This window comes from Drosophila sulfurigaster, chromosome 3 (assembly GCF_023558435.1).
Source record: "Drosophila sulfurigaster albostrigata strain 15112-1811.04 chromosome 3, ASM2355843v2, whole genome shotgun sequence".
Lineage (NCBI taxonomy): Eukaryota > Metazoa > Arthropoda > Insecta > Diptera > Drosophilidae > Drosophila > Drosophila sulfurigaster.
This window is the reverse complement of record NC_084883.1, coordinates 47,283,015-47,310,660: the sequence shown is the minus strand read 5'-3', so window position 1 is coordinate 47,310,660 and position 27,646 is coordinate 47,283,015. Positions and strand designations below refer to the sequence as shown.

Genomic DNA, 27,646 nt, shown 5'->3' with positions numbered 1-27,646 from the left:
TTGCAGTCGCATTATGCGTCGCGTGTCGTAACTGCGACGTCGACGTCGACGTCGATGACGATGTCGAGAGTGTGAGGCGACAACGCTGCCAGCGTCACGTAAACTGCAACGAGCCGGCAATCTTGCTTACTCTACAAAGTGGTGGAGGAGGAGGAGGAGGGAAGGGGGTGCCAAGGAACTGTTAATTTGACAAGCGATTCCGTTTGTTGACTTTTCAATAAAGTTCAGAGAGCGAGCGCAGTGCATAATTCACTTTATGTATGAATAACATTTGTATTTCATCATAATTCGTAGTATAATTATAATTTGCATTATGTATTTCATCATAATTTTTATTATGAACATTACAAGTTTCTGCCAACAGTAAGTGTATGTAACAGAAACAGCCTTCTCTGACCCTATAATAATATATATGTATATTCTTGATCAGCGTCAACATCCTAGACAATATAAGAACCTTTACGTCAAAGGTCATAAGAGATAGAGTTATCTCAATATACCAAATATACATTTCGGTATATTTTAGCTATGATTTTTTGTATTGAAAGCACTTGTTATATCAATATACCAATTATATACTTTGGTATATTTTTAGTATTTTTGGTATTATTTGGTATGCTTTTCCGTATATACCAAATATATTTTGTATATGGATTTGGTATATAATATAAGAACCTCTATGTCAAAGGTCATAAGAGATAGAGTTATATCAATATACCAAATATACATTTCGGTATATTTTAGCTACAATTTTGTAAGCTGACTTGGTATATCAAGTCACTAAATATATATTTCGGTATATTTCAGCTACAATTTTGTGGGTTCACATTACTCGGTATTTCAATGTACGAAAATATAAAGATTTAGTATATTTAAGCTATAATTTTGTGTATTGACAGCACATGGTATATTAATATACCACATATGTATACATTTCGGTATATTTCTGCTACAATTTTGTGTACTTGAAACACCTTATATCACAATATACCAAATATACATTTCGGTATATTTTAGCTATGATTTTTTGTATTGAAAGCACTTGGTATATCAATATACCAAATATATACTTTGGTATATACCAAGTACATGTTGTATATAAATTTGGTATATTTGAACGATTACACTAATATGTACATACATGAAATATACGTTACGGTATATTTTTGTATGTGTCGGTTATTAATTTGGTATATTTTAATGATATCACTGCATTGCTTTTAATGAGAATATGTAGTAAGTTTTTCTAACTTGTCGTTTAGTTGGAGAAGGAAATCCAACAAAAAAAACTTTATAGTTTTCCATAATTTATAGATCTTAAAACTAGCTTTTGATTTTCTTGAAATTGACAGAAATTATTATAGAATATAGATCACATTGTGACATTAAAGATTTAACTAAGTCTTGTCAACGTAATATTATTTATATATTTGTAATACTAATTTAAATTTAGTTACCACATAAGAAAAGATATATAGTATATATAATAAATGGAAACGGGAATTAAATTGCTTACTTTAGCTTAATCTCTTTTCAATCGTTATAAAATAAATATTACACATTGTAAGGAACATGCAACGTAATTCCAATAAGTGCACTGGAAGAATTTAATAGTTTTCTTATATAATACTTTACTAATATTGTTGTATTTATTGTGTTTCTTTGTATGAAATGGGACTTTGAACGTTGAAATTATGTAAGGCAATTGAAATATATATTATGCGAATCTACTAAGCTAATTAATTTATTAGTTTTCTTTGTAGAATACTTTTATATTCATTCCATTTATTTATTTACTATAATTTTGCTTTCATTGTTTCTATTCTTCCTAGAATAAATCACATTAAACCTTTGAACTCTGCACTTATATAATGGAAATTAAATAATATTGGAATCTAGTAAGATTTATTAACTGAGATTAATATATTCATTAGCAATCAGTGAATTTAATAGATTTCTTATATAATGCTTTACTATTAATTGGCCTGATTTACTCAAATGTATTTATATTTATTTTGATGGTTCTTGAAATTTATAGAAATACTAGAATAGATCGCATTGGGACATTGAACATTTTACATTTTATTTGCATTACAATTATGTAATTGCGTCGCACATTGTTGCCAAAGTGTTGTTTTATGCATATTTATTTGAGTTGATTTCATTTGTAGTATTCACATTGTTATTTTTTGGCATTTGTCACAGTTACGCAAAGTTGTCGGCAGCATTGAAATTATATTTATATACTTGTATTTAATTCACTTTGCATGCGAATTAATCATGCATGTTATGAGAATGCATTCACAGTTCACATATTACATATTTAATTCAATCTAAATGCTTGCTTATAAATTAATCATGCACATTACTCAGCGCACTGCGTTTATCACCAAATTAAATATAAATTATTATCAAGTGCCCATTTTGATTCTGATTCTGATTTCGATTCTGTTTTGCTATTGCTGTCTTTGTCTTCTGTGGCTGTGGAAAGAAAAACAAACGACGACAACAACACGACGAGCGAAAAAAAAAAAAAACGCTTAGTAATGCCTTTAAAAATATGGCAACACGTAAGCGGTGCAAAACGACCTCCCCCTCTCTCTCACACTATCTCTCTCCCACTCTTTCTCTAACCATCACTGGCCACCCTTTGGCAGCTCATTGCAGCGCATTTTGTTTTCACAATCAATTCGCAGAAACACCAACAACACCAACAACTACAACAATGAAAACAGTTTTTCGCTGCCTTTTAACTCTGCTGCTGCGCTGCTGCTGGGCAAAGAGCAATGCAACTTAGTTGAGCGGCCCGTTCATTCACATTGCACACAAACACACACACATACACTCATGCAGTCTCACTCACACTCACGTTCACATGCACTTGCTTAACAGCAGACGGCGTGTGGCCTGATGTCGTAACTTAAGCACAAAAGAGAGAGAGAGAACTTTTTAAGCACAAATAAGGCTGCTGCGCTGCTTGCTTGCTGGCTGGCTTGCTTACTCTTAGCGCCACATTCTCTTTTGTATTATTTAGTTCGCACTTTACCTGTCGCACTCTCAGCTGCTGTTGCTGATGCTTCTTCTTCTTGTTGTGTAGTTGTACAACACGACCGCGCCTCCTGTCTAAGAAGCGAAGCGTACCCAAAAACACACACACAATAAATTCTTTTGTGTCAAAATTTATTGCCACACGCGAGACACTGCAAAATTCTTTTGCTCGATTTATAATTATTTTTTTTTTGTATTTTTTGATTGTGATGTGCCCGCTTTTTATATTTTATATTTCTTTTGGGGCGTGCGCGTAACTTTTGCTTTTGCCTTCGTTTTTTTTTTTGTTGGTTGGTTTTCTTTTTTGCTCTGTGTTTTGTAAGAACTGAACGACTCTCGGCTTTACGTAACCCACAGACGGGTTTTACACATTTGGCGCGCGCGAGGTGCGGCGGCGGGGGGGCAGAATAATGACGTTTCTATATCTCCAGTTTGCCAACTTTATGCCGAAACTAATTGAAAAATTTGTATGCTGCTTTTACGCATAAACACATTCATACACACACACACTCACTAACACAGAGAGAGGCGCGCGCAAAAAACAGTAGGCGCGCTTGTTACGTTGACGTTGTTTTGTAATGCGCTTACGTTACGGTTACGATTACGATTACGCGACGTGTGGAGGCGCGAGGCGTCGAGCGATTGCGGTGCAGAGCGAGAGGGGCGGCGTAAGGCAACGTGTTCGAGGGCGGCGCGAGCGCTGTGTGGATTCAAAACGCTCCGCCTGCTGTTATTTTGCTGTACTTGCCACGGCCGCTGTTCGACAGCAAATGAACGCAGCTCACTGCGAGCGCCATCGAAAAGCATTCCAAAGAGCGCGTAAAGTAACGACAGCAGCAGCAGCAGCAACAGTCGCTGCTCTCTCACACATACTGTCGTGCTATTATGTCATAGCTCTCTTAAGCAGCCAACAGCGCGCTGTTGCGTCATCAGTTCAACGGCTCTCTTTTTGTGCGTTGTGCAAATTTGTGCTCTCTGTCGCTGTTGCTGTCTCTGCTTCTGCTGCTGCTGCGGCTGCTTGAGATTTGCCGGCAAAATTGACAACTATTAAACAAGGTGACGCCAAACTTAGGCAATGTACAACGTAAGTGTGTTTGTGTGTGTTCGTGTTTGTGTGTTTGCCGCCCACGCTAGCTCATCATTTATCGTATGTTGTGTGTGCTTCCGGCGCCACTCAAAACTACGTTAAACGAGAGAAAATTGATGTGTAAAAAATCTTAGCTGTTGTTGTTGTTTTGGTTTCATAAGTTTGTCTTTTATTTAACGCGTATTACGTGACGCGTTGACCTCATTTGCTTGCCAAGACGATAAAAAAAAACAAAAAGAGAGCGCCAAAGCTGCACGCAGCAATGCAGCGCTGCCAACGTCGCTGTCGCTGTTACTGCGATGGCTGCGATGGCGACTGCTGCTCAGCCATGCAGAGCCAATTCACCGCATCGCCGCTCACATTTCAAGCTCAAGTTCAACGCTGTCCGCAGTCCACTGCCTGATGCATATTTCCAGTTTTTATCGCTTGATGTTGTTATTAACATTTTAAGTGGACGTTGTTGTTGTTGCTTTTATTGTGTGTTGTGTGTTGCCAGTTACTATTTTCGTAATTTGGTAATTTGTTGCGTCTATTTTTCAACACACACACACACACATACATACATACTTACAGACAGCTGTTACATACACAGTTAGCCGTACACATGTTTATTCATATTTGGATCTCATGTGCTAACATTGCCCGCATTTGTTGCAACACTCGTTGCCACGCACGTTTCATCGTTTCATCGTAGGAAGTAATCGACAAGCGTTATGCAGCTATTTTATATACATATGTATTTTTTTTTGCGCTGCTTTGCTTGTTGTTTATCAACGGAAATTGCTTTGGCGTTTTTCGAAAAATATGAGGAAATTCGTTTTGTGTTTTGCATAAGTTAATGGCTAAGAGAGGTGTGTCTGCTCGATTTATTTGGTAATTAGTTTACAGTGATGATTTTGACTCATGTAATTGTCGGGTTAATCTTAGAGCGGAGGAAATGCCTTGATAACATGCTAACAACATTGGCAACACTTGCTGTTAGCAACATGTTGCTAAGCTTGCGGCTTAACAGTCCAGCGCAATGTTAAAACATCCAGAATTTGCACAGCAGCTTCTTCAAGGTCGTTGTAGAGGTTTTAACGATCGCATTCAAAATTAAGTTGACATTTTTAAAGCATACTTTTGGGCTGTCACATAAACAACCAATTAGTCCGTTTGGCAAATGGCACCCCAATCAATACGCTGCGTTTGCCCAACTAAATGCAGCACCTAAAAGTATGCAGCAGATTTTCAATTGTGACTGATGAAGTTAGAAATAATACCATGTGTGTTTTGCATACGTTGTTGGCAAGATGTGGAGATTTGTGTCTGTCTGATTTATTTGTTATTATTGGGTAGTTATTTTTATCAATTAATACGAAACCGCAGAAAAGTCAAAATACTTTAATTAAAACATACACACTCTTCAAGTAACCCAGTTGTATGTAGCACCTAAAAGTATGCAATAGATTTTGAAATGAGAACGTAGCTGATGAAATGAATAATGTACAAGTTTTTTTTTGCATTAGTTAATGTCAAAGGCTCGTATATAACAGCGAATTATTTGATAATTAGTTTAATATAATTTTTATGTAATCGACGCGTACCGCAGAACAAAAGAAACATCAAAATAATATGCACACACAATTTAAGAAACCCCGTTCCATCCAGCACCTAAAAGTATGCAACATAAAATGAAATGAGTAATGACACAATTGGTTTTTTTTTTTTGCATTTTTATCGTTTCAAAATTTGTATCTAAACCTTTATTGTTTTTGCAGTTTCAATAAATCATATATTTCTCCCCTTCTTCCATCATCATGCACTAATAATGCCATCATTTATTCCTACGAATATTCCACTTATTGGTTTTTGCTTTTTGCTTTTTGCTTGCGCTTCACAGAATTTATCGCATGTTCTCTAAGTCATATACATATATATAACAAAATGTGTAATAACATTCAAGATAACAGATAGTATGTTTTGTTGTCAATTATAAGTTTACATTCCAGAAGGAGAAACAAATTCAAATTAGTTGAACCAAGGTGAAAATGCTTCAGCTTTTCTAAGCGAAACGTAATCATGACTTTTAAATGACTTTTGTGTACAAAAAATGTAACAAATTATTTGGTAAAAATTATTAGAACTAAGTAGAACTAATATCTGCAGCATTTTTTTTTTGCGCCATTTTTTGTCGAGCACTTGTGTTTAGTTTAGCTTTGTTTTTTATATATTTTATATTTTCTTGTTTACTTTTGCTCATATTGTAGATCTTTAATTACGTTATCTTTTTTTCTGTTTTCGTTTTCGTTTTGTATATATATCTAGGTACATGTTAGTGTCCTTGCATAGGCTGTTTTTTTTTTTTTGGTTTTTAATTTACTTTGAATTTCATTTAAATTTAAATTTTAAGTTTTATTTTCATTTTGCATGCTGCCAACAACAACTAGGCGCAGATTTATTTATTAAATCATTGAATTTTTTATTTATTTTTTCTCTTTGCTGCTTTCTTTTTTGCATTGCTTTCTATTGCCGCAAGCGGATTTTGTTTTTTTCCATCGTTTTTGTTTTTTTTTTCGTTACTAATACAAACGCTTTACAAATTGTTAGTTCTAAATTATTTATTTACCATTAGCTTTAGCCATTTTTCATTTATTTCATTCCATTTTTTTTTCGATTTTTTCCATTTTTTTTGTTGTATTTTTTTCATATAAAATTATTTGCATTCGTTTCAATCGCAAAATTCTCAAAATATAAGTAAAGGCTCTAAAACGCATGTGTGTGTGTGTGTGTGTGTGTGTTTATGGGTGTTTTAATTCTTTTGTTTAATTTCGGGATTTTTAGCTTCATTTTCCATTTTTTTTTTTTTTGCAACAACTAACAATTTTTTTTTATGGTATTTTCTTTTTAAGTGTTTTTTGGTTTTTCTTCTCAGATTTTTACTACATTTAGAAATCAGCATTTAATTCTGATTCTGTTTTTTTTGGGTTTCTTATTGATTTTAAAATTCAACAACATTTTCGTCTTTAATAATATGTAAGAATATATATATATATATAAGTATTTATGTGTATATGTATATAATATTATATATGTATATATAATATATATATATGTATATAGCATTTAATATGTTCGCATTGCCGACACTCCTCGCTGTCTCTTTCCTCCTCTATTCTTCTCCATCTCTACTTCTTCTTCTTCTTCTTGTTCTTCTTCTTCATCTGCTTAAGGACTAAAAACACTCAGCATTTGCTTAACCGTACTTAACTGTACTTGACTGTCTGTCTCTCTAGGCTTAGTTACATAATCATCATCATCATCATCATTATCTTCTTCTTCTTCGTCATGTTCTTCTTCTTCTATAGCTATAGCTAGATACGTTTCTTGTAGCTAATGTTTTGCGATATCGCGATTTGCTTCATTTTGCTTTGCACTGCAACAATTTGTGTCTTTAGTTACTATTTTTAACCCTGCCTACGATTTACGATGCGCAACAGCTCCATTGCTCTATGTGGTATATAATATATACTAAATATGGTATTTTAATTTATATACTAAGTATGCCTTTGTTGTTGGTATGTAAGTACTTATAAAAAATCATCAGCTACAATATATATTGAATTTATCTACAGAAGTTACTCCCAACTAATTAGTATTACAATAATATAATTTCATGTAATTCATATATAATATAATATATATTTAATCATCTTTTGTTGTATATAATAAATATATATATGTATATATGTATTGTATATTAGACATAATTTCGTTTTATTTTCATTCATTTTTTTTTTTTAACAAAAGGTTTTTCTTTTTTTTACTTTCAGTTTTATCGTCTTCATTTTGTTGCTAAAGTCTACATTTTTTTGTTACGGAACATTCTTATTCAGAGAATACATATTTTAATACCATATGCTTGATTAAATTATCAAAAAACCTAATCAAATCGATCACTAACAAATCAAAATGAAATCTATCAACAAACTCGTTGCATAAAACTTGTGTATAATTTATTTAGATTTCACTTTAGTTTTTTCTTTTTTGTTGTTTTTTTTTTGTGAGCTGCTTTATTTGCTTTTAGTGTTGCTCGCTTTTAGGCTGTGCGAGTTACCCAAACAGCGCAGCCCGAAAGTATGCTACAATAATTTTTAAAATGGTAGAAAGTAAAAGATGTTCTCTAATCTTGTTTTTATTGTAATCCAACAGAAGTTTAATTAACTTTTAGCCGTCTACAAACTACGCGAAACGAAAAAAAATACTAAATGTGCTGTGTGTGCTACGGTCACACTGCGTGTTAGGGGTCACACTCGCAAGCCGTTTTTGGCTAGCAACAAACTCAACTACTTTCACCTCTATGCGCATTGATCTTATCATTTATCGTTATCGTTATCATTAACTAATATCTCTTTATATAAATATAACACGATTTGTTTTCTTGTTGTTGTTAATTGATTTTTGTTTTTGTTTTGTTTTTTTTTTACAAATATGTAGCAATTGCTTAGTTTTGTGGATTTGTTTTATTGGGCTAAATGTTCTACGGTAGTAAACGTTATCGTTATCGTTATCATTAATGTTATCATTATAGTTATAGTTATCGTATATTTTCTGTGTCACTTTACAAAACAACCGAAGCTCAAGCATTGACTCAACTTTTTTTTTGTTTTTTTACCAATGATACGAGTAATTTTTTTAATTATTATTTTATTTTTCTCTCTTTTTCATTTGAGTTTAAGGGTTTTTTCTTCTTCTTCTAGGTGGTTTCTTAGCAGTGCAAAAGGCTTAAGGTTAATTTCTAGTTGGGGTGTTTGTTTTTTGATGTTATCTTGGGGAGAGAACTTAAGAGGTTTTTTAGTTATTTGTTTTTTAGTTTTGTATAAATCTCGGAAGTTGTTCAAGTTCAACTATTTGCTAGGTGCTCGTTGCCCGTGGATAAACATCATCTAATTATTTTCGTATATCAATGTAAAGTTTAATGTAAATGTGTTTTTGTAATTGCCTTCTTTCTTTAGTTATCGTTAGGGTTAGTTTCGGGTACGTATTTTTAGTTTGTAGTTCTTTTGTTTTTTGTTTATGGCATTTGCTAACTCTTTACTTGCTGTGAGATCCTTGTATTGTATTCTAGTTTTTTTTAGTTTTTTTATGTTTCTGGGGGGGAGGATTGAGGGAGGAAAGTAAAACCAAATGAAAACAAAATGTAAACCAAAAAAATCATTTTGAATATTTGAAAGCAACGCTTAGACTTTTATTATTACACAATTGTTTGCTTGCTCTTTCATTCTTTCATTCTTTCTTTCTTGTTTTTCTCTCATCATTTATCAATCTATTATTCTTCGAATGGTTGTTGTTATAGTTTGTTTTTTGCACAGTTTTTCTCATTAAAAATAAATAAAACTTATTGAAATTTGTAAAGAATTGCTTAAACATAAATCGCTTCATGAAAACTTGTTTAAATTGTAAATGAATTTTGTTTTTCAGAGTTTCGTATAAAATTTATTTAATTTGTTTTGTTTTTATGCTTAATTAACGTTTTGTTTTTGTTTTTTTTTTTTTTATATATTTTTTGTTGTTGCTTTTATGTGGTTAGCTTAAAATGCTAAAAATATGCAGGTAAATGTAACTCAATGTTTAACAAATAAAATTAATAAAACTTAAACAGTAATAATAAAAATAATGATATTTATAATAATAATAATAATAATAATATATAATCATAATAATAATAATTATGTATAAGATTTAAGATCTTTGCAAAATCACACCAAACAAATTAGTTAAAACAAAAAATAAAGCAACTAAGAGAAAATAGAAATAGAAATAGAATAAAAGTAGAAAATAGTGTGCGAAAAAGGTTTTCTTTCTATAGTCTGAGTGGGGTTCAGTTATATAGTATATAGTGTATATATATAGTAAGGATCGAAGCATATGCTTTCTCTGACTACGGTTAGTGCTGCTATTTTGTTGTTTAAATGTTTATTCTCATCGATTTTATTGTTTTATGTTTTCCATTAACAAATAACAAAAACTATAAAATAATAGTTTCGCATGGTCTGCTGCCATTTTAATTATGTATTCCTCTCATCTTTATCGTATATATAAAAATCATAGCTCACTTAAACTAACAGCTGCCTAGCGGGGAGGCAACTGAGGAGGGAAGTTCTTTGCTCATTTCTAAATGGTTTTTATTTTATTTTGTATTAATTTTAGTAGTTTTTCTTTCCATCGTTCTTTCTTTTTTTTGTGGTTTTTTATAATTGTTTTTCTTTTTTTGGGGATTTTCCTTTTCCAGTTTTTTCCGTTTTTTTTTATTATTTATAATTTTGCTTGTTATCATTGAGTCAAATTTGAAGAAAGCAACAAAATTATTTACAATATGTGTGTGATTGATTGATTTAGATGATTAGAAGAAGAAAGCAAAAATAAAAATTAATTATGTGGTAAAATTCACTAACAAAACTTAACAACAAAAATAAAGTTGAAGAAGAAAATTAAGAAATCAGAAATTTCTGTCTCTCTGGGTGTGTGTGTGTTTGTGTGTGTGTGAAATGAATGAATTGAACTTGATTTAAAAACTAATAACAAAAATTAACAACTCTAGAGTCTAGACAATATTTAAAAGTGGATCAGGATCAGTTTTTTTTGTGTAGTTAACAAATGTCAATTAAAAACAAAATGTTTTGCAACTAGTTTTGCACTTTTTAGCGATAGTTTTTTCAATGTGTGTGTGTGTGTGTGTGTGTGTGTTGAAAAGTTTCCTTTTTACGCTACACTAAAGATGTAAAGTTAAATGTTTTCTTTTTGTTTTTAGTTTTAGTTGTAGTTAATTTGCATTTAGTTTTACGTTAAGTTTAAAATAAATATGCGATCACACAGGAATCGCTGCTTACAAATGTTTGTGTGTGTGTGTTGGTATAGATGTGTGTGTGTGTGTCTGCTTATCATATATATGTATGTATTTAACTTTTATTTATAGCGAAACACTTTTCAATGCTTCAATATTTGTATAGTGTACTTTTTTCATGTCTGCTTTACTATAACGTTTTTCTCTTGTTTTTTGTATTTATCAATTATATTATTATATTATCATAATTATTATTATAATGTATTGTAGTTGTTGTTGTGGTTTCGTCACATTTTTCATTACACATCCTGGAATTTCGATAGACGTGCACGCAAGTCCATGTTCTCCTGTTTTAGCTGCTCAACCTCCTGATGTAGTGTTGCGTTCTACAATTAACAGAGAGAGAAAGTTATTCGATAGTTCTACACCGATAGTACGTTCGATAGTACTCACTTCCTTTTCCAAGTAGCGTGCACGCATCGCAATCTGATTCTCCTTTTGCCGACGCGCATCCCGTGACCTTTTGGCAGCAATGTTATTCTTTCGTCGGCGCGCCCAATACTTGTCGTCCTTGAGCTCATCTGGAACAAATTGTTTGCGTGACTTTTTAATCATCGGCTGCGGTTTGAGCTCTTCATCGGAGAATGCTCTGGTGCGCGGATCAAAGTCACGCCCCGACGATGCGAATGAAAATGCTGGAATATCAAATACTAAATGTTAACAATGTTTCACAGACTGTTCGTGCTAAATTAAATCAATAAACAATGGCGCACACAATAATACAAAAACGAATAGAGAAAAAAATAGAAAAATCAAAATAAAATTAAAGAAGAATATATTAAATAGAAATGAAGAAATCAGAAATCAGAAAGAGGAATACAAAATTTGCCTCGAAATTGCACAAATTGGAATGTAATCAGCCTTTAACATTTAGCATTTGATAAAACATGAGCAAAAACATTTTCTTGTTTTTTTGTTTTCTTTTTTGTAAATCTATCGATTCTTTGGGACGGTGAATTCACTAGATGGAAAAGTTGCATATGGATTATAGTCGATATTTAAGCATAATCAAAAAAGTATATTAAAAACAATGTACATTTAAATCATATTCATAATCAAATACAAAAGTCAAAGTTAATTTTAGGCGCAATGTCCATTCCATTTGTGTTTTAATATATATGTAGTATATTGAGAGATAAGAAATTAAAAAAATCGTTAATGAAAGGGTTTAATTTTACTATCGGGTGAATTAATCGATTAATCGATACTTTATTGTTTTCCCCGCTCTCTCTTTCTACTTACTTGATTCGGCCGGGGATGGCGGATTTAGCGTGTCGGGACTAATGCAATCCGATGGCGATGGCGATCGCTCGCGTTTCGTGGTTATATGCCCAAGACCCAGCGACAGACCCGCTGCATGACTCAGCGAATCGGAGCGATGCCCCAGACCTCCCGAGTGTCCCAAATGTGTGCCCGGCAATCCATCTGGTATGTTATTCTCCGACAAGAACTCGTCTAGATCGGCATACTGTCGGTGCGAGAAGAGACGGACACAAAGATTTTTGTGTGTGTTTGCAAATTGTAGTCAAGTTCAGAGCAATTTTCAAAAAGAGGAATGCATCACCAAAAAGCACGCAAAATGGCAACAGAAACAGTGACAGCAAACAAAAAACCCATTTTTTGGCATTGTATGTGTGTAGAAACTGACTGTGATTTTCAATTACTTCTTAAAAAAAAGCATTCCTATTCAAATTCGAATTCGATTTATGCTAAATGGAAAAACCGAACAGTTCTTGAAGATCGTATATTTGAAATTGTGGAGAAATCTAAATCGATTCAATTGTATTTTGAAACCGTTTAAGTACCCCAATAACGAACATTTTCTATAAATTTCAAATTCAGCTATTCGAATTTTAAGTTAAAGTATTTGAAATAGAAGCAAAATTTAAATAAATTTTTTTTTTATTTTGAAACTGTTCATTTCAATTACTTCAAAAATTAAGAATTTTTTTAGTACAAACTTTAGTACTTCCAATGAATAACAATCGACATATAAGTATTTAAAATTGTAGAAAAATTTGTATCAATTGAATTTTAATTTTGGTAGTAGTGGATTTTTTCTATCCACACATAGAGAAAAAAATCTAGATTGAAAAGCATCTAAATTTAAGATGTTTTCGATCTTAGAACGAACAATCTTGAAATAAGAAATTTGGCTTGAAACAATCTTAAATCAAGACTTTTATGCTAAAATTGAATTTTAAGATTTTATTTTAAAATTAAAATCTTGATTTAAGAATGTTTTCTAGAACTATTCGATCTTAAAAGAAAAGAGTTTTTTTTTCGTTTCTTAACATGTTAGAATTTCCTTTCTTTAAAATTAGAATCTATTTTCTGGTGTTCAGATTTTTCCATTCATAAAACAAAATTATAATCTTTAATTTCAAGATTTGACAATCTTTAAAATTAGTTTCTTATCGATCAAATCGAGATATACATAAAATGTCAAATCTCTTTTTCCATTGCTAAGTAGTAAAATCGTTTAAGTGGTAGAGTTCTAAAAGTTGTTTAAAAAGTAGAGTAATTGGAAGTAATTAAAAATCACAGTGATGTTAATTTGTGTAAAATTTGTTAGATTGAGAGCCACACAAAACTGTACAGATTATGTTATATAAATATATACACATAGGTCTATATACGATATGATGAGAATACAATTCTCGCACTAGTTAAGCACCAAATTGAGGTTAATTTCAATGTTTGATGTTTGTGTTTGTGTCTGTGTTTGTGTGTGTAACTGTTTCAATTGCAAATTTGTTTCATTTTGAGTTGAGAGGTAGATTTTTTTTAGGAATGTTGTATTAAGTGTATTTTTGGGGTGGGGAAGGGGGGAGATAAAACAGACGCAGCCACTACGCAGCGATGAATATGATACTAACTTGTGTTACCTTGAGGTCAGCATCGTAGGGCAAGGTTTTGTCCCACAAATTGGGGCCGAGAAATGCCGTTTGCGCCTCAACATTCCAAATGTCGCCCTCCTCCTTGTATTTGTCATCCGGGCAGATGATTTCTTTGCTATTCGATGTGGATTTGCCTGCAAAATAACAAAGCGTATAAGAGATTAGATTAAATATACTATATATATATACTAAATATACGTGTGTAAATATACCAACAATGGATACAAATGATAAGTACACATAGGGCATGGGCAATATATAGTATTTTAAATATACTATATAAATATACTGAGTATATATGTGTTAATATACTAACAACATATATAAAATAAGAACACAAAAGCCAAGGGCAGTATATAGTATATTAAATAAACTTTATAAATATACTGTATCTTGATATGTGTAAATATACCAAAAATTCATATAAAAGATAAATAGACGAAGATATAGGGCAGTATATGGTATATTAAGTATACTATATAAATATACTAAGTATATGTATAAATATACCAACAATATGTATAAAAGATATTAAAGGCCAAGGACACTATATAGTATATTAAGTATTCTATACAAATATACTAACAATATGTATACAAGATAAGTTAACGAAGAGCAGTATATAGTATAATAATTATACTATATAAATAAAAAAAGTATATATGTAAATATACCAACAATACTTATAAAAGATAAGTACTCAGTATATAGTATATTTAGTATACTATATAAATATACCAATAGTCCGTATAAAAGATACGTTAACGGAGGCCAATGACAGCATATAGTATAAAAGTACTAAATCTGTGTGTAAACACCCTATATATAATATATTACCCTAATTATACTATATAAACAAACTAAGTATATAGTATATGTAAATACACCAACAATGCGTATGAAAGATAAGTACTCGAATGTCAAGGGCAGCATATATGTAGTATATTAAGTATACCATATAAATATATTTACAATATGTATAAAAGATAAGTTAACGAAGAGCAGTATATAGTATAGTAATTATACATACTTATAAATATACTAAGTATATGTGTAAATATATCAACAATACTTATATAAGGTAAGTGCTCAGTATATAGTATATACAATATACCAAACGTCCGTATAAAAGATATGTTAACGAAGGCTAATGGCAGCATATCGTATATACAAAATATGTTTGTAAACACCCTATATTTAGTATATAAATAAATATACTAAGTGTATATGTAAATATACCAACGATGCGTTTAAAAGATAAGTACTCGCATGACAAGGGCGGCATATAGTATATTTAATATACCGAATAGTTTGTATAAAAGATACGTTAATTAAGGCTAATAGCAACAATATAGTATAGTAAATATACTATATAAAAAGCATATATGTATGTAGATATACCAAGGGCAGCATATAGTATATGTAAAATACTATATAAGTATATTAACAGTTCATATAGAAGATACATTAACAAAGGCCAATGCCAACATATAGTATATAAAATATGTGTGTAAATACTCCATATATGGTATATTAATTATACTATACAAATAAACTAAGCATATATGTAAATATACCAACAATGCGTATAAAAGATAAGTACTCGAATGCCAAGGGCAGCATATAGTATAGTAAATATACTACTATGTTGTTGTTTGCTTTGCAGCAGTTACAAGCTACAAATATTAATCATACGTAGACAGCGTTGATAAGAGGGCGCCAACGTCTCTTTTTTTTGTTTTTGCCATTAGAATTTATTTCGTTGTAAATTTTTACAAGTGCAAAGACGAGCAGAAGTCCGAGTAGCAGGCAGCGCATGATAAGGGCGCTGAGCACTGAGCACTGAGCACTACTTGGACAGCTGCAAAGTGGGTCAAACTGCGTTTCGCACTTGACAGAGTACTCGACATTTTTCTTTCTTTCTTTCTTTCTACTCGTATTATATAAAAATACAAAACTACGTAGTGTAGACAAATAAAATTGGCAATTCTTATGGTGAACACGATTTCCGCATGCGCCCCAAAAATGGCCAAGCAAACAAATAGACAAAGAGAGGGAGAGAAGGAGATATAGAGCGAGCGAGAGATAGACTATTACATTGCTGCGTATGCGCAGTAGAGAGAGGAAGAGAGAGAGGGAAGGAAGCGTGCAGACAACCAAGACTAAACAAAGCAAACAAAGAGGAAGCGAAAAAAAGCGAAAGTGAAATTTCAGCTTTCAACCGATTTTCATCGTCGTCGACGCTCTCAAAAAGCTTCTTTAACGAATTGTCGCTGCGCAGACGCAGCTGAGCGTTGAGCTGAGCGCCAAACGAGTTTGCTTCGCTGCTGCTGCTTGCGTCGCCGTCGCAGTCGACGTCGGCAGCAGCAGTTGAAACCAGTTTTGCGTCGTGCAGAGTTTTGTTGTTGTTGCTGGTTTCGCTTGCATTAGTTTCCGCTTTCTTATTCACTCTCACTTTCATTTGCGAACTTTTTTCCTTTTTACTGTTTTTACTGTTACTGTTGCTTTTAGGCGATTTACCAACTATTGCGAAATTTTATGCCAACTTTGCGGCCACATTTCTGGTCTGTGGCAGTGAAGTAATATTTTCTTTTCTTTTCCTTTTTCATTTGCTTTTCTTTAATGCCGTTTGCCGTTGGCAGCGAAGCGTAAGTAAGTGAAGATACAAAAAAAAAAGTGCTTGTTGCATGTTGTGATTGTGAAGTAATAGCAAAAATACACACAACAGCGAGAGAGATATGCTAACAAAAATTAGGACTTGCAAATCTGCATGCAGCGACTGCGGCTCACACGGCGTATGAGCAACTTTTCATTTGGCTTTTTAATTAAGCATTTGCATTTGATTTAAGCGGGCAGAGAGAAAGAAAAGATATTTAACGCTAGGATTTATGCATGGGAAACTTTTTTTTTTGGTTAGGAGTCGCTTAACTGATGCTGGTTTCGTGTTTTTGTCACGAGAAACCGAAAGCGCCACATGATAAATGGACAAATAAACAAAAAATCCAAAAAACAAGGCAAGGCAAACACAACAAAAAAAAATTATTGATATTTTTCCTGTTTCGGAAGGAAATTTCAAAAATAATGATAAATAAATGAACGATAAAAAGCAGACGGCAAGCAATTAAAAATGATCGGAAAACAAAACAAACAATTTTTGCAAAAAAAAACAAAGAAAAACAAAAGATTGGACGAAAAATTTACCGTTTGCTTTGCAAATAAAACCCAAAAATGGAGATTTCCTGCCTGTAAAAACAGAAGAGAAATGAAAAAGAAGATAGTAGATAGATCAGATAGTCTATAGATCAGATTATTTTTTATACAAAACAAAAAAGATCGAACGCAAACGAAACAAAGCACACAAAAAACACTTATAACAAAGGCAAAAGGGAGGATCAAAAGCAGAAGCAGAAGCAGAAGCAGAAGATACAATTGTATCTTGTATCTTTTGGGTCGTCGCTGTCACTTTCACACGCAGCAGAGAGAATCTGGCTCAGGGTTTATTTTTAGACACAACAACAACAACGATGACGACGACGACAACTTGACGATGACTTAAGTCCATTCGGGATCTCCTCGCCATCCAACTGGTTACAGTTTCTCTCTTGCCATTTTAAGTGGGTCAAACTCAGTTCACAAAGTAAAAAAAAAAAACTGAATCGAGCCCTCGCACTTTTTATGGGCATTTTTTGTATTTTTTTTTTTTTTGGTGGTTTGCCGAGTTTCTCATTTGTAATTAAATTAATTTGCATAATTTTCGTGACTATTTTGCATTTGGTTTCCGCTTATTTACTTTCATTAGAAATGCTCAACGCGATCTTTTTCCTTTTTTCAGGGCGCGGGCCTACGACAACATGAAATTTATGGCGTTTTCGGGGTGAAAATGAAATGCGGAATGGGCATCTATTATTACTATTATTACTGTTATTATTATTATTATTGTTTTCATAGATGAAATTGTTAGCCCTCGGGCTTCTTTTGTTGTGTTAATGGACTGACGAGAGTTGGTCACAATTTTTAGTGGACCATGCTTCTTTTTTGTTGTGTTTTTATTATTATTTTAATGCGGCATTAAACTTTCACTTTTTCATGTGTTTCCATTTAGCATGAAGCTGCGCTTTTTTTTTGGCCTGACATTTTTTTGTTGAAGTTGTGACAACATCGCTGGATTTTATAATAAACAAAGTTCTACCCTTTAGCTATTTAAAGCTTAAAATTGCTTTCGCATCCGTTTTGGCAGGCAATAAAAATCAACTTCCTGCCGCTTTGCTTGATTTCATTGGAAATCACGCTTTGTATTAAAATGAAAGTGAGAGTTAAATCTCCTGTAAGCAGACAACAAACGATAGCAAGCCGAAAAAACAACTCGCTTGAAATAAAATGCCAAAAAAAACCGACTTCGAATTGAATGAAATTCAAAACCCGTTTTTTCCCAAGCAATCAACGACGTTCTATGCACAAAGTAGAACACGATGTTGAACAAAAGACCGCGACATTGACATCGAAGTTATTACGTCTACGTCATAGCGTCGTAGTAGAATAGCGAGTATTCCTCTTCTATCTATCAGCGACAGCTGACTTTTCAGCAGCGTGTCAGCTACGTTTTCAGGCGGTATCTGGAAATTATGCAACGAACTGAGCTGAGCTTTTTTTTTGTTGTTGGTTGGTTGGAGTGTGAGGCACGTACAAAGCGAGTACTCGCTGTTGCACGCCCCTTTCACCTGCCTCGCTATTACCCACTCTCTCTCTCTCGCTCTCTTGCTTTCTCTCTCTCTCTCTTTCACTATCTTTCGCTGCTTGCGCATGCGTCGCAAGTCGCGACGCTTTTTGAGGCGATGGCGCAATTGCCGCAATTTTAGCTGCATTATTGTTGTTGTTGCCGTTACTTGTTGTCGGTTGTTGTTGTTGCTGTTACTTGTTGCTGTTTGTTGTACTTGTTGCTGTTGGCCGTTGTATTACATGGCACTCGTTTATGGCTCGGCTGGCTCTTGTTTTGTTTGACTGCCTTTTTGCTGAAGTGCAGAAAGTGTAACACTTTCGATTGTTGTGCTGTCTCTCTACTTGTTGTTGCTGTGATTGTTGTTGCTGTGATTGTTGTGATTGCTGTGGTTGCTAGTACTCTGGTTGTTGTTGCTGTTGCGTTTGCTGGTGTGCATTGCATCCATTCCGCATTTGCGAACTCATTTGCATAGTCTTTTTTATGTAGCACTTTTTATGCTTAATTTTACTCTTTTTTCCAACATTGTTGTTGTTGTTGTTGCTGTTGTTTTTTCCTACTCGAGTGAGTGTAAAATTAATTATGTGTGGGAAAAATGTGTTGTGGGCATTTTGTGATTTCCGGGTTGTTAGGCCGACGAAAGTCTATGAACTGAGCCCAAAAACTAAACTAAATACTGATTAAATATTATGGTAAGACCACAAGAAAAATACTGAACAAATATTATGCATAAAATATACTAAATAGTATGTGTAGCTGAGGTAAAGAATATACTGAATAAGTATTATGTATAATATATACTAAATATTATACTGAACTGAGACAAAAATACTGAATAAGTATAACACATAAAATATACTAAATATTATACTGAACCGAGGCAAAGAAAATACTAAATAAGTATTATACTGAACTGAGACAAAAAATACTGATTATGAATTTTGTACAAAATATACTACATTTCATACTGAAGTGAGGAACAAATATTGAATCAATAAAAATTAATCAAAAATACCGACTAAATAGTTTAATGAACTGGGCTAAAAAATTCTACATAAATATTATCCACGCAAAATACTGACATCGCAAAAATAAATACTGAATAAATATAATGCAAATACTTATAAAATATTATGTTGAACTGAGGTAAAAAAAATACTGAATTAATACTATGCATGAAAATACTGATAAAATGTTATGTTGCACTGAGTCCACAAAATAGTACTGAATATATATGATGCATAAAAAATACTGAGTCTAAAAATAAATAGTGAGTAAATATTATGCATAAAAAAATACTGATTAAATATTATGCTGCACTGAGGCAAAACATACTGAATAGTGATTAAATTTAATGGGAAGCTGAGATAAAAATAAAATATTGGGCATAAGAAATACTGAAATACTGAGGCCAACAAAATGTATACTGAATAAATATTGTGCATATACTGCTTAAACAGATAAAAAACTGATATCAGCTCAAAAAATATACTGATTAAACATTATGCATACAAAATACTGAGACTAAAAAAAATACTGTATAAATATTATGAAGACAAAACTCTGATTAACTTTTACCTATATATTGAAAAACCTTAATAAATACTATGTAGAAAAATACTGATTAAATCCATTAGGGTCAAAAGAATATACTGAAAAAGTATTACGTATACAAAATACTAATTAAATATTATGCTGTGCTCAGCCCACAAAAATGTTCATTGAATATTATACATACTTTAATCAACTGTAATTGATTTTGCAATAGTTTAATTGATAAAAAACTGGGAAAGTGAATATAAAAAAAGAGAAAAATTGTTTCAGCCACGCCCAAGTGTAACATATATTTCAGAGAAATATGTGGAGTAAAATTAACCCCAATTTGTGTGTGTTGGAGTCGAGTGAAAAGAAAGCCAGCTAATGCTGAAGTCAAAGCTGTTTGGCGCCGTGCAGTTAATTAGCTAAAATAAGGAAGCAGTCGCAAATAATGATAATGATAATCATAGTCACAGTAACGCGCTCGCTATAAAATTACACACAACAAGCGCTGCCATAAAACGGCAAACAGACACCGAAACCTAAATAAATACAGCGGGGAAAAAAAAACACAAAACTATTGCCTGCAAGTATGCTGAGCACGCAGCGGCACGAAAAGCGGGCGGTATGTGAGAAGGGGCGTGGTCAGGTAGCTAAAATTAAAACGTAATCAAAAAACAGCTAAACAAAAAGAGAGGACGGCAAATCAATACAACAACAACAACAACAACGTGAAGTGAGCTTCTGGTCTTTGGCAAAACGACAGGCGCGACGACGTGTGAAACAGAGTAACAATTAAAAGATTGCTCATACGCCGCGTGGTGCGGCGCGCCACTTTCACTGATATTTTAGCCAGCAAACGAGTGAACCGACGAACGGTTTCCCAGCTAAACGATGTCGCATTTTGCACGTTTGTTGCGTCGATTGCGCAACACGAGTTGCTGCTGTTGTTGCTGTGGCTGTTGCTGCTGTTGCCCCTGGACAACAGCAATCAGTGCAGCAGCTTCAAGACGTTGAAGTAACTGTATTACGTTGCAATTTGGGCTGTGATATCTGGGTGAGTGTGCAACACGCCTGCCAATTTGTCTTTGTTATTGTCATGCACAAATTATGCGGATAAACGTTTTACGTTTTATGTTTTACGTTTTTTTTGCAGCCAACAGCACGAAAGGAAGTCAGCTAACACTGTGACTTTAATTTCAAATTTAAGCGATAACAGAATACTTGAATACACTTCGAGCTCTCTTCAAAACGATGAGCAAAAGCTCAACTCAACTCACAACATAACTGACTGACTGATTGACTGGCAAATTGATTAATGGCTTCAGTTGAGCTGATGAAGTTTCGAGAGTCAGGAAATTGCTACGCTTAGCTTACTGTTAAAACTTAAGTTAGTTGGCCAGTTATGACGAAAGTTTGCCCCGCAGCTTTAAAGAGTAGGAAGCTAAACAAGATCAGACACTCAATAATTGGCACAAAATATTTGTGTACAAATTTATTAGAAAACTTTCCTATTTCGATGTTGAAGGTGTGAAGGAAACGTTATAGATAAATCACATATATTTGACATAATATTGTATATAATGATAATAACTTTCCTATTTTGGTATACAAGGTGTGAAGTAAGCTACAAAGTTAGGTCAGTTAAATTTTGTAAAAATTCAAGAAATTTTTAAGATTACTTAAAAAGTAATAACAACTTTTCTATTTTGATGATAAGGTTGTGAGACAGATTATATAAAAATGAAAGAGATTTTAAAGATCACTCAAAAATTAATGACAGCTTTCCTTTAGTGTGAAGGAAGCGTTTATGTTAAATCAGATATATTTGGCATAATATTTAGCATAATATATAATAATAATAACTTTCCCATTTTAATGTTGAGGATGTGAAAGACGCGTTCATGTTTATTCTGATATATTTTGTAAAAATTCAAGACATTATGAACATAACTCATAAATTTAGCAAACCTCTTAAATTTTAAAGCTTTTCTATTTTGATGTTGAGAGTGTTGTAAGAATTTAAAATATTGTGATGCAAGCTTAAAAAATGTAACAAGATCAAACTTAGACTTTTCTATTTCATGTTCAGAGCTCGAACTAAAAGATTTGGAGTAATATGTGAAGCAAGTTTTTAAGTTAAGCAAGATCAGAAGTATAAATGATGTGCTTTATTTTTTGTACAAATTGGAGAAAATCTCTTTTAAATTTTGAATTATTTAATATTGCAAACAAACTTTATATCACCATTTATGATTTAACTTTATCAACTAGAAAACAAGTTTAGTGATTGTATATGATTATGATAAACTTTCAACTTGAACTTGGAAACAATTTTTATTGTTTGTTTGGCTCTTTTAATAAAGTAAAATCAGAAATTTCATATCTTCTTTTTCTAAATTTAATACTCTTAAATTTATGTCAAATTTAAATATCATGTTTTTAAATTGGAACAGTGCCAAAATTATTATATATATATAATTTACAAATTTAAGATGTTTTTGCAAAAATAAATAATACTTTTTGTTAATCCTCTCATGTTTTTAAATTCTACAAAAAACAAGTAAGAAAGCTACAGTCGAGTGTGCTCGACTGTGAAATACCCGCTACCCATTTTGAATAAAAGCAATATATTGCGGTAATAATCTCAAAATATTAAAAATAAATATGCATGTATTTTCGATCGGAATTTGAACTCCAGCACCACCGACCGTGTGGTTAAAAAAAAAAAAAGTTTGTACTTCGAGCGGGTTCGAACCCGGGCACCACAACATACGCGGCTTGCACTCTACCACCTGAGCTATCGCATTGCTTAAGAACCCTTATGCATACAGATGCTAATATAGACGAGCATGTATATACGTATACGCATACATACAATACATACATAGCAGGCGGTTTTGCTCATACAAAATATTTCTTTAACAAAATCCACAATTTTTATTTATAATTGTTGTAAATACGATTAAAAAAAAAAAAAAAAATTTGTACCCCGAGCGGACTCGAACCCGAGTCCCCCGACTACCACAGCAGTAATAAGCTTGCACTCTACCAATAGAGCTATCGCAGTGTCTCTTGCATACATATACAAATATAGAGGCGAGCATGTATATACGTATACGCATACATACAACACATACATAGAAAGCGTTTTTGCCCATACAAAACTATTTCTTTAATAACTTCTACAATTTTTATCTGATCGCAACCAAATTTTCAGGAATCATAAATACTATAGTTATTATTGTATATACCAAAATTCGTAATTCTAGCTTTACAATTACGCTTGTTATTCGATTTTTTTGATTTACGGAGGCGGAAGTGGGCGTGGCAAAAATTTGAAACAAACTTGATCTGCGTGCAAACATAACAAATGCTGTCGAAAAAAAATTATAGCTCTATCTCTTATAGTCTCTGAGATCTAGGTGTTCATACGGACGGACGGACAGACACACAGACGGACAGACGGACAGACGGACAGACGGACAGACGGACATGGCTATATCGTCTCGGCTGTTGACGCTGATCAAGAATATATATACTTTGTAGGGTCGGAGATGCCTCCTTCTACCTGTTACATACATTTCCTGCCGGCACAAAGTTATAATACCCTTCTACCCTATGGGTAGCGGGTATAAAAACTATAAACATTTTGTTGAGTATATTTCGAATTTTTGCGTAAATAAAAAAATCTCTTCTTAATATTCGACTTTTGGAATACATCACTAAAGCGGCTATAGAAATTCGTAAATTATGGAATATATTTTATTTAAATTTTATAGAAATTTTTGCAATATAATTAATATTTAAGCTCGTCATAAATTAAAAATATATATTTCATTTCAATCTATTAGAAATTCCAAGCTGAGCGAATTGTCAATGTTGAAAACTTTCGAAATAAATTGTACATTTTTGGTATGGATGAAATTATACGAGTATTTCCCAAAAGAAGAAGAAGCACCACCAGCAACAACAACAACAACCACAACAAAAGCAAAAACAACAACAGCAACAGACAAAATTCGTTGCCAAGAGCCAAAACAAAAAAAAAAGACCAAAATGCCACAAAAATATCAAAAACCGAAAAAAAAGAAAGAAATGAATTTAAAAACTGCCGAAAAAGTGAAAGTTAATTTTTGTGATGTTGCTTAGCCGCCGAGCAGAGCAGTCGACGTCGCAGTCGCTGTCGACGTCGCGAAGCGTTAACGTTAACGTTGACTGCGCCGTTGGCGTCGCTCAATGAAAGTAAAAACGCATTTTCGGTCGAGTCAAATGAGTTTTGATATTGTTACCGTCTTTTATTGTCGCTGTCGTTGTTGGTAGCTGGACATATATTAATTATGCGGCAATGTCACACGCTTTGATAGAGCCAAAGAGAGGGGGAAGGGGATAGAGAGAGAAGAGGGGAGTGAGTGCCAAAATTGCCCTTTTGTGGCTGCTGGTTTATTGTGTGTGTTCGCTGTTAGGCTGTAAAAGCCGGCCTTTTATCTTCGCCATAAACTCGAACTCGAAAACGAATTCGAAGCGGAGAACGCGCGAGGCTGAGATAAAAGTTGTGTGATAACGAAAAAATGGCCAAGCACAAAAGGTTCGTTGAGGCTTAGTCAAAACTGGACCCGAGGCAAAGACTTTGTATATATATATATCTTTTTTTTTCTTGGACTTTTGTTAAGTAAATAAAACAAAAGTTGGCTCTTTTTTCGCTGTTGCTGTTGCTGTTGCTGCTGCATGTGGAAAGCACCCCGACCGAAACGAAACGAAAGTTGTCTGAAAATGTCGCGGGCCAACAAGTTGAAGTTGAAGTTGAAGCTGAAGTTGGCTCTTTCGGCCCTTGTAGAGACACCAAAAAAAATCAGAAAAAAACTGAAAGCAAAAGTGATTGTAAATTGCCGCAGAGTCAGGGCAGCCAGAGCCAAAAGGTTTTCTGGTGCAGTTGAAAGTTGAGCCTCTTGACTCTTGTCTTTTTGCGGGGAACTTGAACCTCACGCGGAAATGGCAAATGGGAAGCGGCAGACGGCGAATGGAAAACGGGGAAATGAACCCATAGAGCAGCTTGTCATATGCCTCAAAAAAAACTAAAAAAGAAAACCGTTATTGCAGTCTGAGCTGCAATCGATTTAAGCTGACACACAATCAGGGTCAACGCTTGTCGCAAATTAGTCGAGCGTGCAATCAATTTGTGGTTAGAAGAGGGGGAAATGCAAGAACAGCAAGTGCAGCGAAAGAATTATTAGCACCTTAGCTCAAGGTAGACATAAAGTGAAAGAGATTCTGAAGCAATGTTGCTTGGTGACAACAGTTTATCAAGAAAACTGTAACTGAAATTGTTCAACGATAGTAGTAGTTAAGAATTTTAGTATATTTAATATACTGAGTTTTACTTGTTGTGTAACACTTTTAAGAAAAGTTTCAGCATCGAATGTTAAGCACCAGCAACAGTTGCTGTTAATCAAAACTTTAACTAAAATTGTCAAAAAGAAAGAACAAAAAGTGAAAAAAACAGCAAAAATTTAGCTATTAAGAAATTTAGTATATTTAATATACTGAGTTTCACTATGCAGCACTTTTAAGAAGAGTTCCAGTAAGGATTGTGGGACAGGAAGTGAAAAAACAGCAACAAAATTTAATAACTATAAAATTTAGTATATTTAATATACTGAGTTTTTGAGTTTTATTTATTGCGTAGCACTTTTAAGGGGTGTCCCAGCAAGAATTGTTGAACAGGATGTAAAAAAAAAAACAGCAAGAAATGTAGTAATTAAGAAACTTGGTATATTTAATATACTGAAATTCACTTGATGTGTGGCATTTTTAAGAAAAGTTGCAGCAAGGAAAGTTAAGAACTAGCAACAGTTATTGTTGATAAAAAGAGTAACTAAAATTGTAAACAAAATAATAAAACAAAGAGCAAAAATGGCAAGAAATGTTGAAATCATGATGGTATATTGAATATACTGAGTTTTCCATGTGTATAGCATTTTTAAGTAGATTTGCAGTGAATTGCTGTACCTAAGAATATCAACGGAATAAACAATAAAGGGAAGTTTAAGAACAACCAGAAAAGCATATAAAGAAATACAGTATATTTTATATACTGAGTTTTTTGCTCTGAGCAATATTTTCAAGAAGTATTGTAGTAATTTTGTGAACAGTAGCTGAAATTATTAATCAAAAGTAAGCCCCAAGTCCAGCGGCAGTGTTGCTCGTGGCTGTCAGCAACAAGTTGCAAGTTGCCTGGCGGCAGCAACAGTTGCTGGCGGGCGTAAACATAATTCATACCGTTCAAATAGTTGGCATGTTGCTTCCACAGCTGTTGCACCTGAAACTGCGTCCAGCGATTGTTGTCATCGCCATTGTTGGCGTTGTTGCTGTTGGCGTTGCCGTTGTTGCTGGTATTGTTGTTGTTGTTGTTAGTGTTGTTGTTGCTGCTGCCGTTGATGACGCCCACCAGGCTGTTGACCAAACTGTTCTCATGCGCCTGTTGCTGCTGTGCCACCGCAGAGGCGGCGCTGTTCACAGTGGGCGTGGCTGTTGCCAGATTCGCATTTGGTGTTGCTGGATTGTTGTTGTTGTTGTTGTTGTTGCTGCTATTGTTGTTGGTGTGATTATTGATGATAATGTTGAGATTGTTGTGGTTGAGAATCGTGTTGTTGGCGCTGTTGTTGTTGGCAGCGCTGTTGTTGCCGTTGTTGCTGTGCTGCAGATTGTTGCTGAGATTGTTGGCGGCAACGGCAACCACAGCGGCTGCTGCATTGACATTGACATGCGCCAAGTGTTGCAAGTGATGTTGCAGCAGTTGCGTGGGCGGCGGCAATGCTCCGTTTGCAACATGCGATCCATTGCCAGCGGCAACATTATTGCCATTGCTGTTGTTGCTCAGATTGCTGAGCAGCTGATGTTGCATCGAGTTGCGCAATAAATTATTACTAGCCTGGCTATTGTTGTTGTTGTTGTTGTTGCATGCAACCACACCAACGTTGTTGCCATTGAGATTCGAATTGTTGTTGTTGTTGCTGTTGCTACTGCTATTGTTGTTGTTGTTGCCATTCCCGGCCAGCAGGTGTGGCAAGTTGTGCACCACCTGCAGCGGCAGGCTGCTCAGTGGTGGCAACGTTGTCGCTTGCGACATGTTGCCCAGCATTTGTTGTTGTTGCTGCTGTTGCTGCTGCTGCTGCTGATGTTGCTGCTGCAACATTTGCAACTGATTTTGCTGATGTTGCAGTGCTGCATTGTGTGATTGTTGTTGTTGCTGCTGCTGTTGATGTTGTTGCTGTTGTTGTTGCAAGGCCAATGCTGGCGGTGGCATTTGATAGTCCATTCTCATTGCTGAGCGCACAAATTTGTTTTATATTGGTCTCTTTCAATGTGAGAATTATTTGTCTATTTTTTTTGTATATATATTTAATTTACTATTGTTGTTGTTAGCTGTTCAGTTGTTGACACATTGCTGCTGCCGTCTGTGTAGTTGCTGCGGCTGC

The 27,646-nt window shown here is 33.7% G+C and overlaps 2 protein-coding genes across 17 annotated transcripts in view; both read right to left on the bottom strand.

Moving 5' to 3' along the window:
* The window catches only part of LOC133841433 (uncharacterized), a 42,354-nt gene extending 38,525 nt beyond the window's left edge, over positions 1-3,829 (bottom strand). Inside the window, exon 1 of the mRNA XM_062273892.1 lies at positions 3,047-3,829. The gene's annotated coding sequence lies outside the window, so the exon portion shown is untranslated. The remainder of the gene's footprint in view (positions 1-3,046) is intronic.
* A 2,641-nt stretch (positions 3,830-6,470) lies between these two features.
* Positions 6,471-27,646, bottom strand: part of LOC133841435 (hepatic leukemia factor) — a 76,242-nt gene continuing 55,066 nt past the window's right edge. The window contains exons 1-6 of one of the 16 annotated variants that reach the window (XM_062273912.1): positions 26,448-27,586; positions 17,120-17,161; positions 13,907-14,052; positions 12,261-12,486; positions 11,412-11,653; positions 6,471-11,344 (exon numbers count right to left, since the gene is read on the bottom strand). In XM_062273912.1, the coding sequence (XP_062129896.1) occupies positions 11,258-11,344; positions 11,412-11,653; positions 12,261-12,486; positions 13,907-14,052; positions 17,120-17,161; positions 26,448-27,492 (1,788 nt within the window). In that variant the 5' untranslated portion in view covers positions 27,493-27,586 and the 3' untranslated portion in view covers positions 6,471-11,257. Of the gene's footprint in view, positions 11,345-11,411; positions 11,669-12,260; positions 12,487-13,897; positions 14,053-17,119; positions 17,162-26,447; positions 27,598-27,646 lie in introns of those variants that run through there. The other 15 variants (XM_062273896.1, XM_062273895.1, XM_062273901.1 and 12 more) reach the window with 15 other exon arrangements.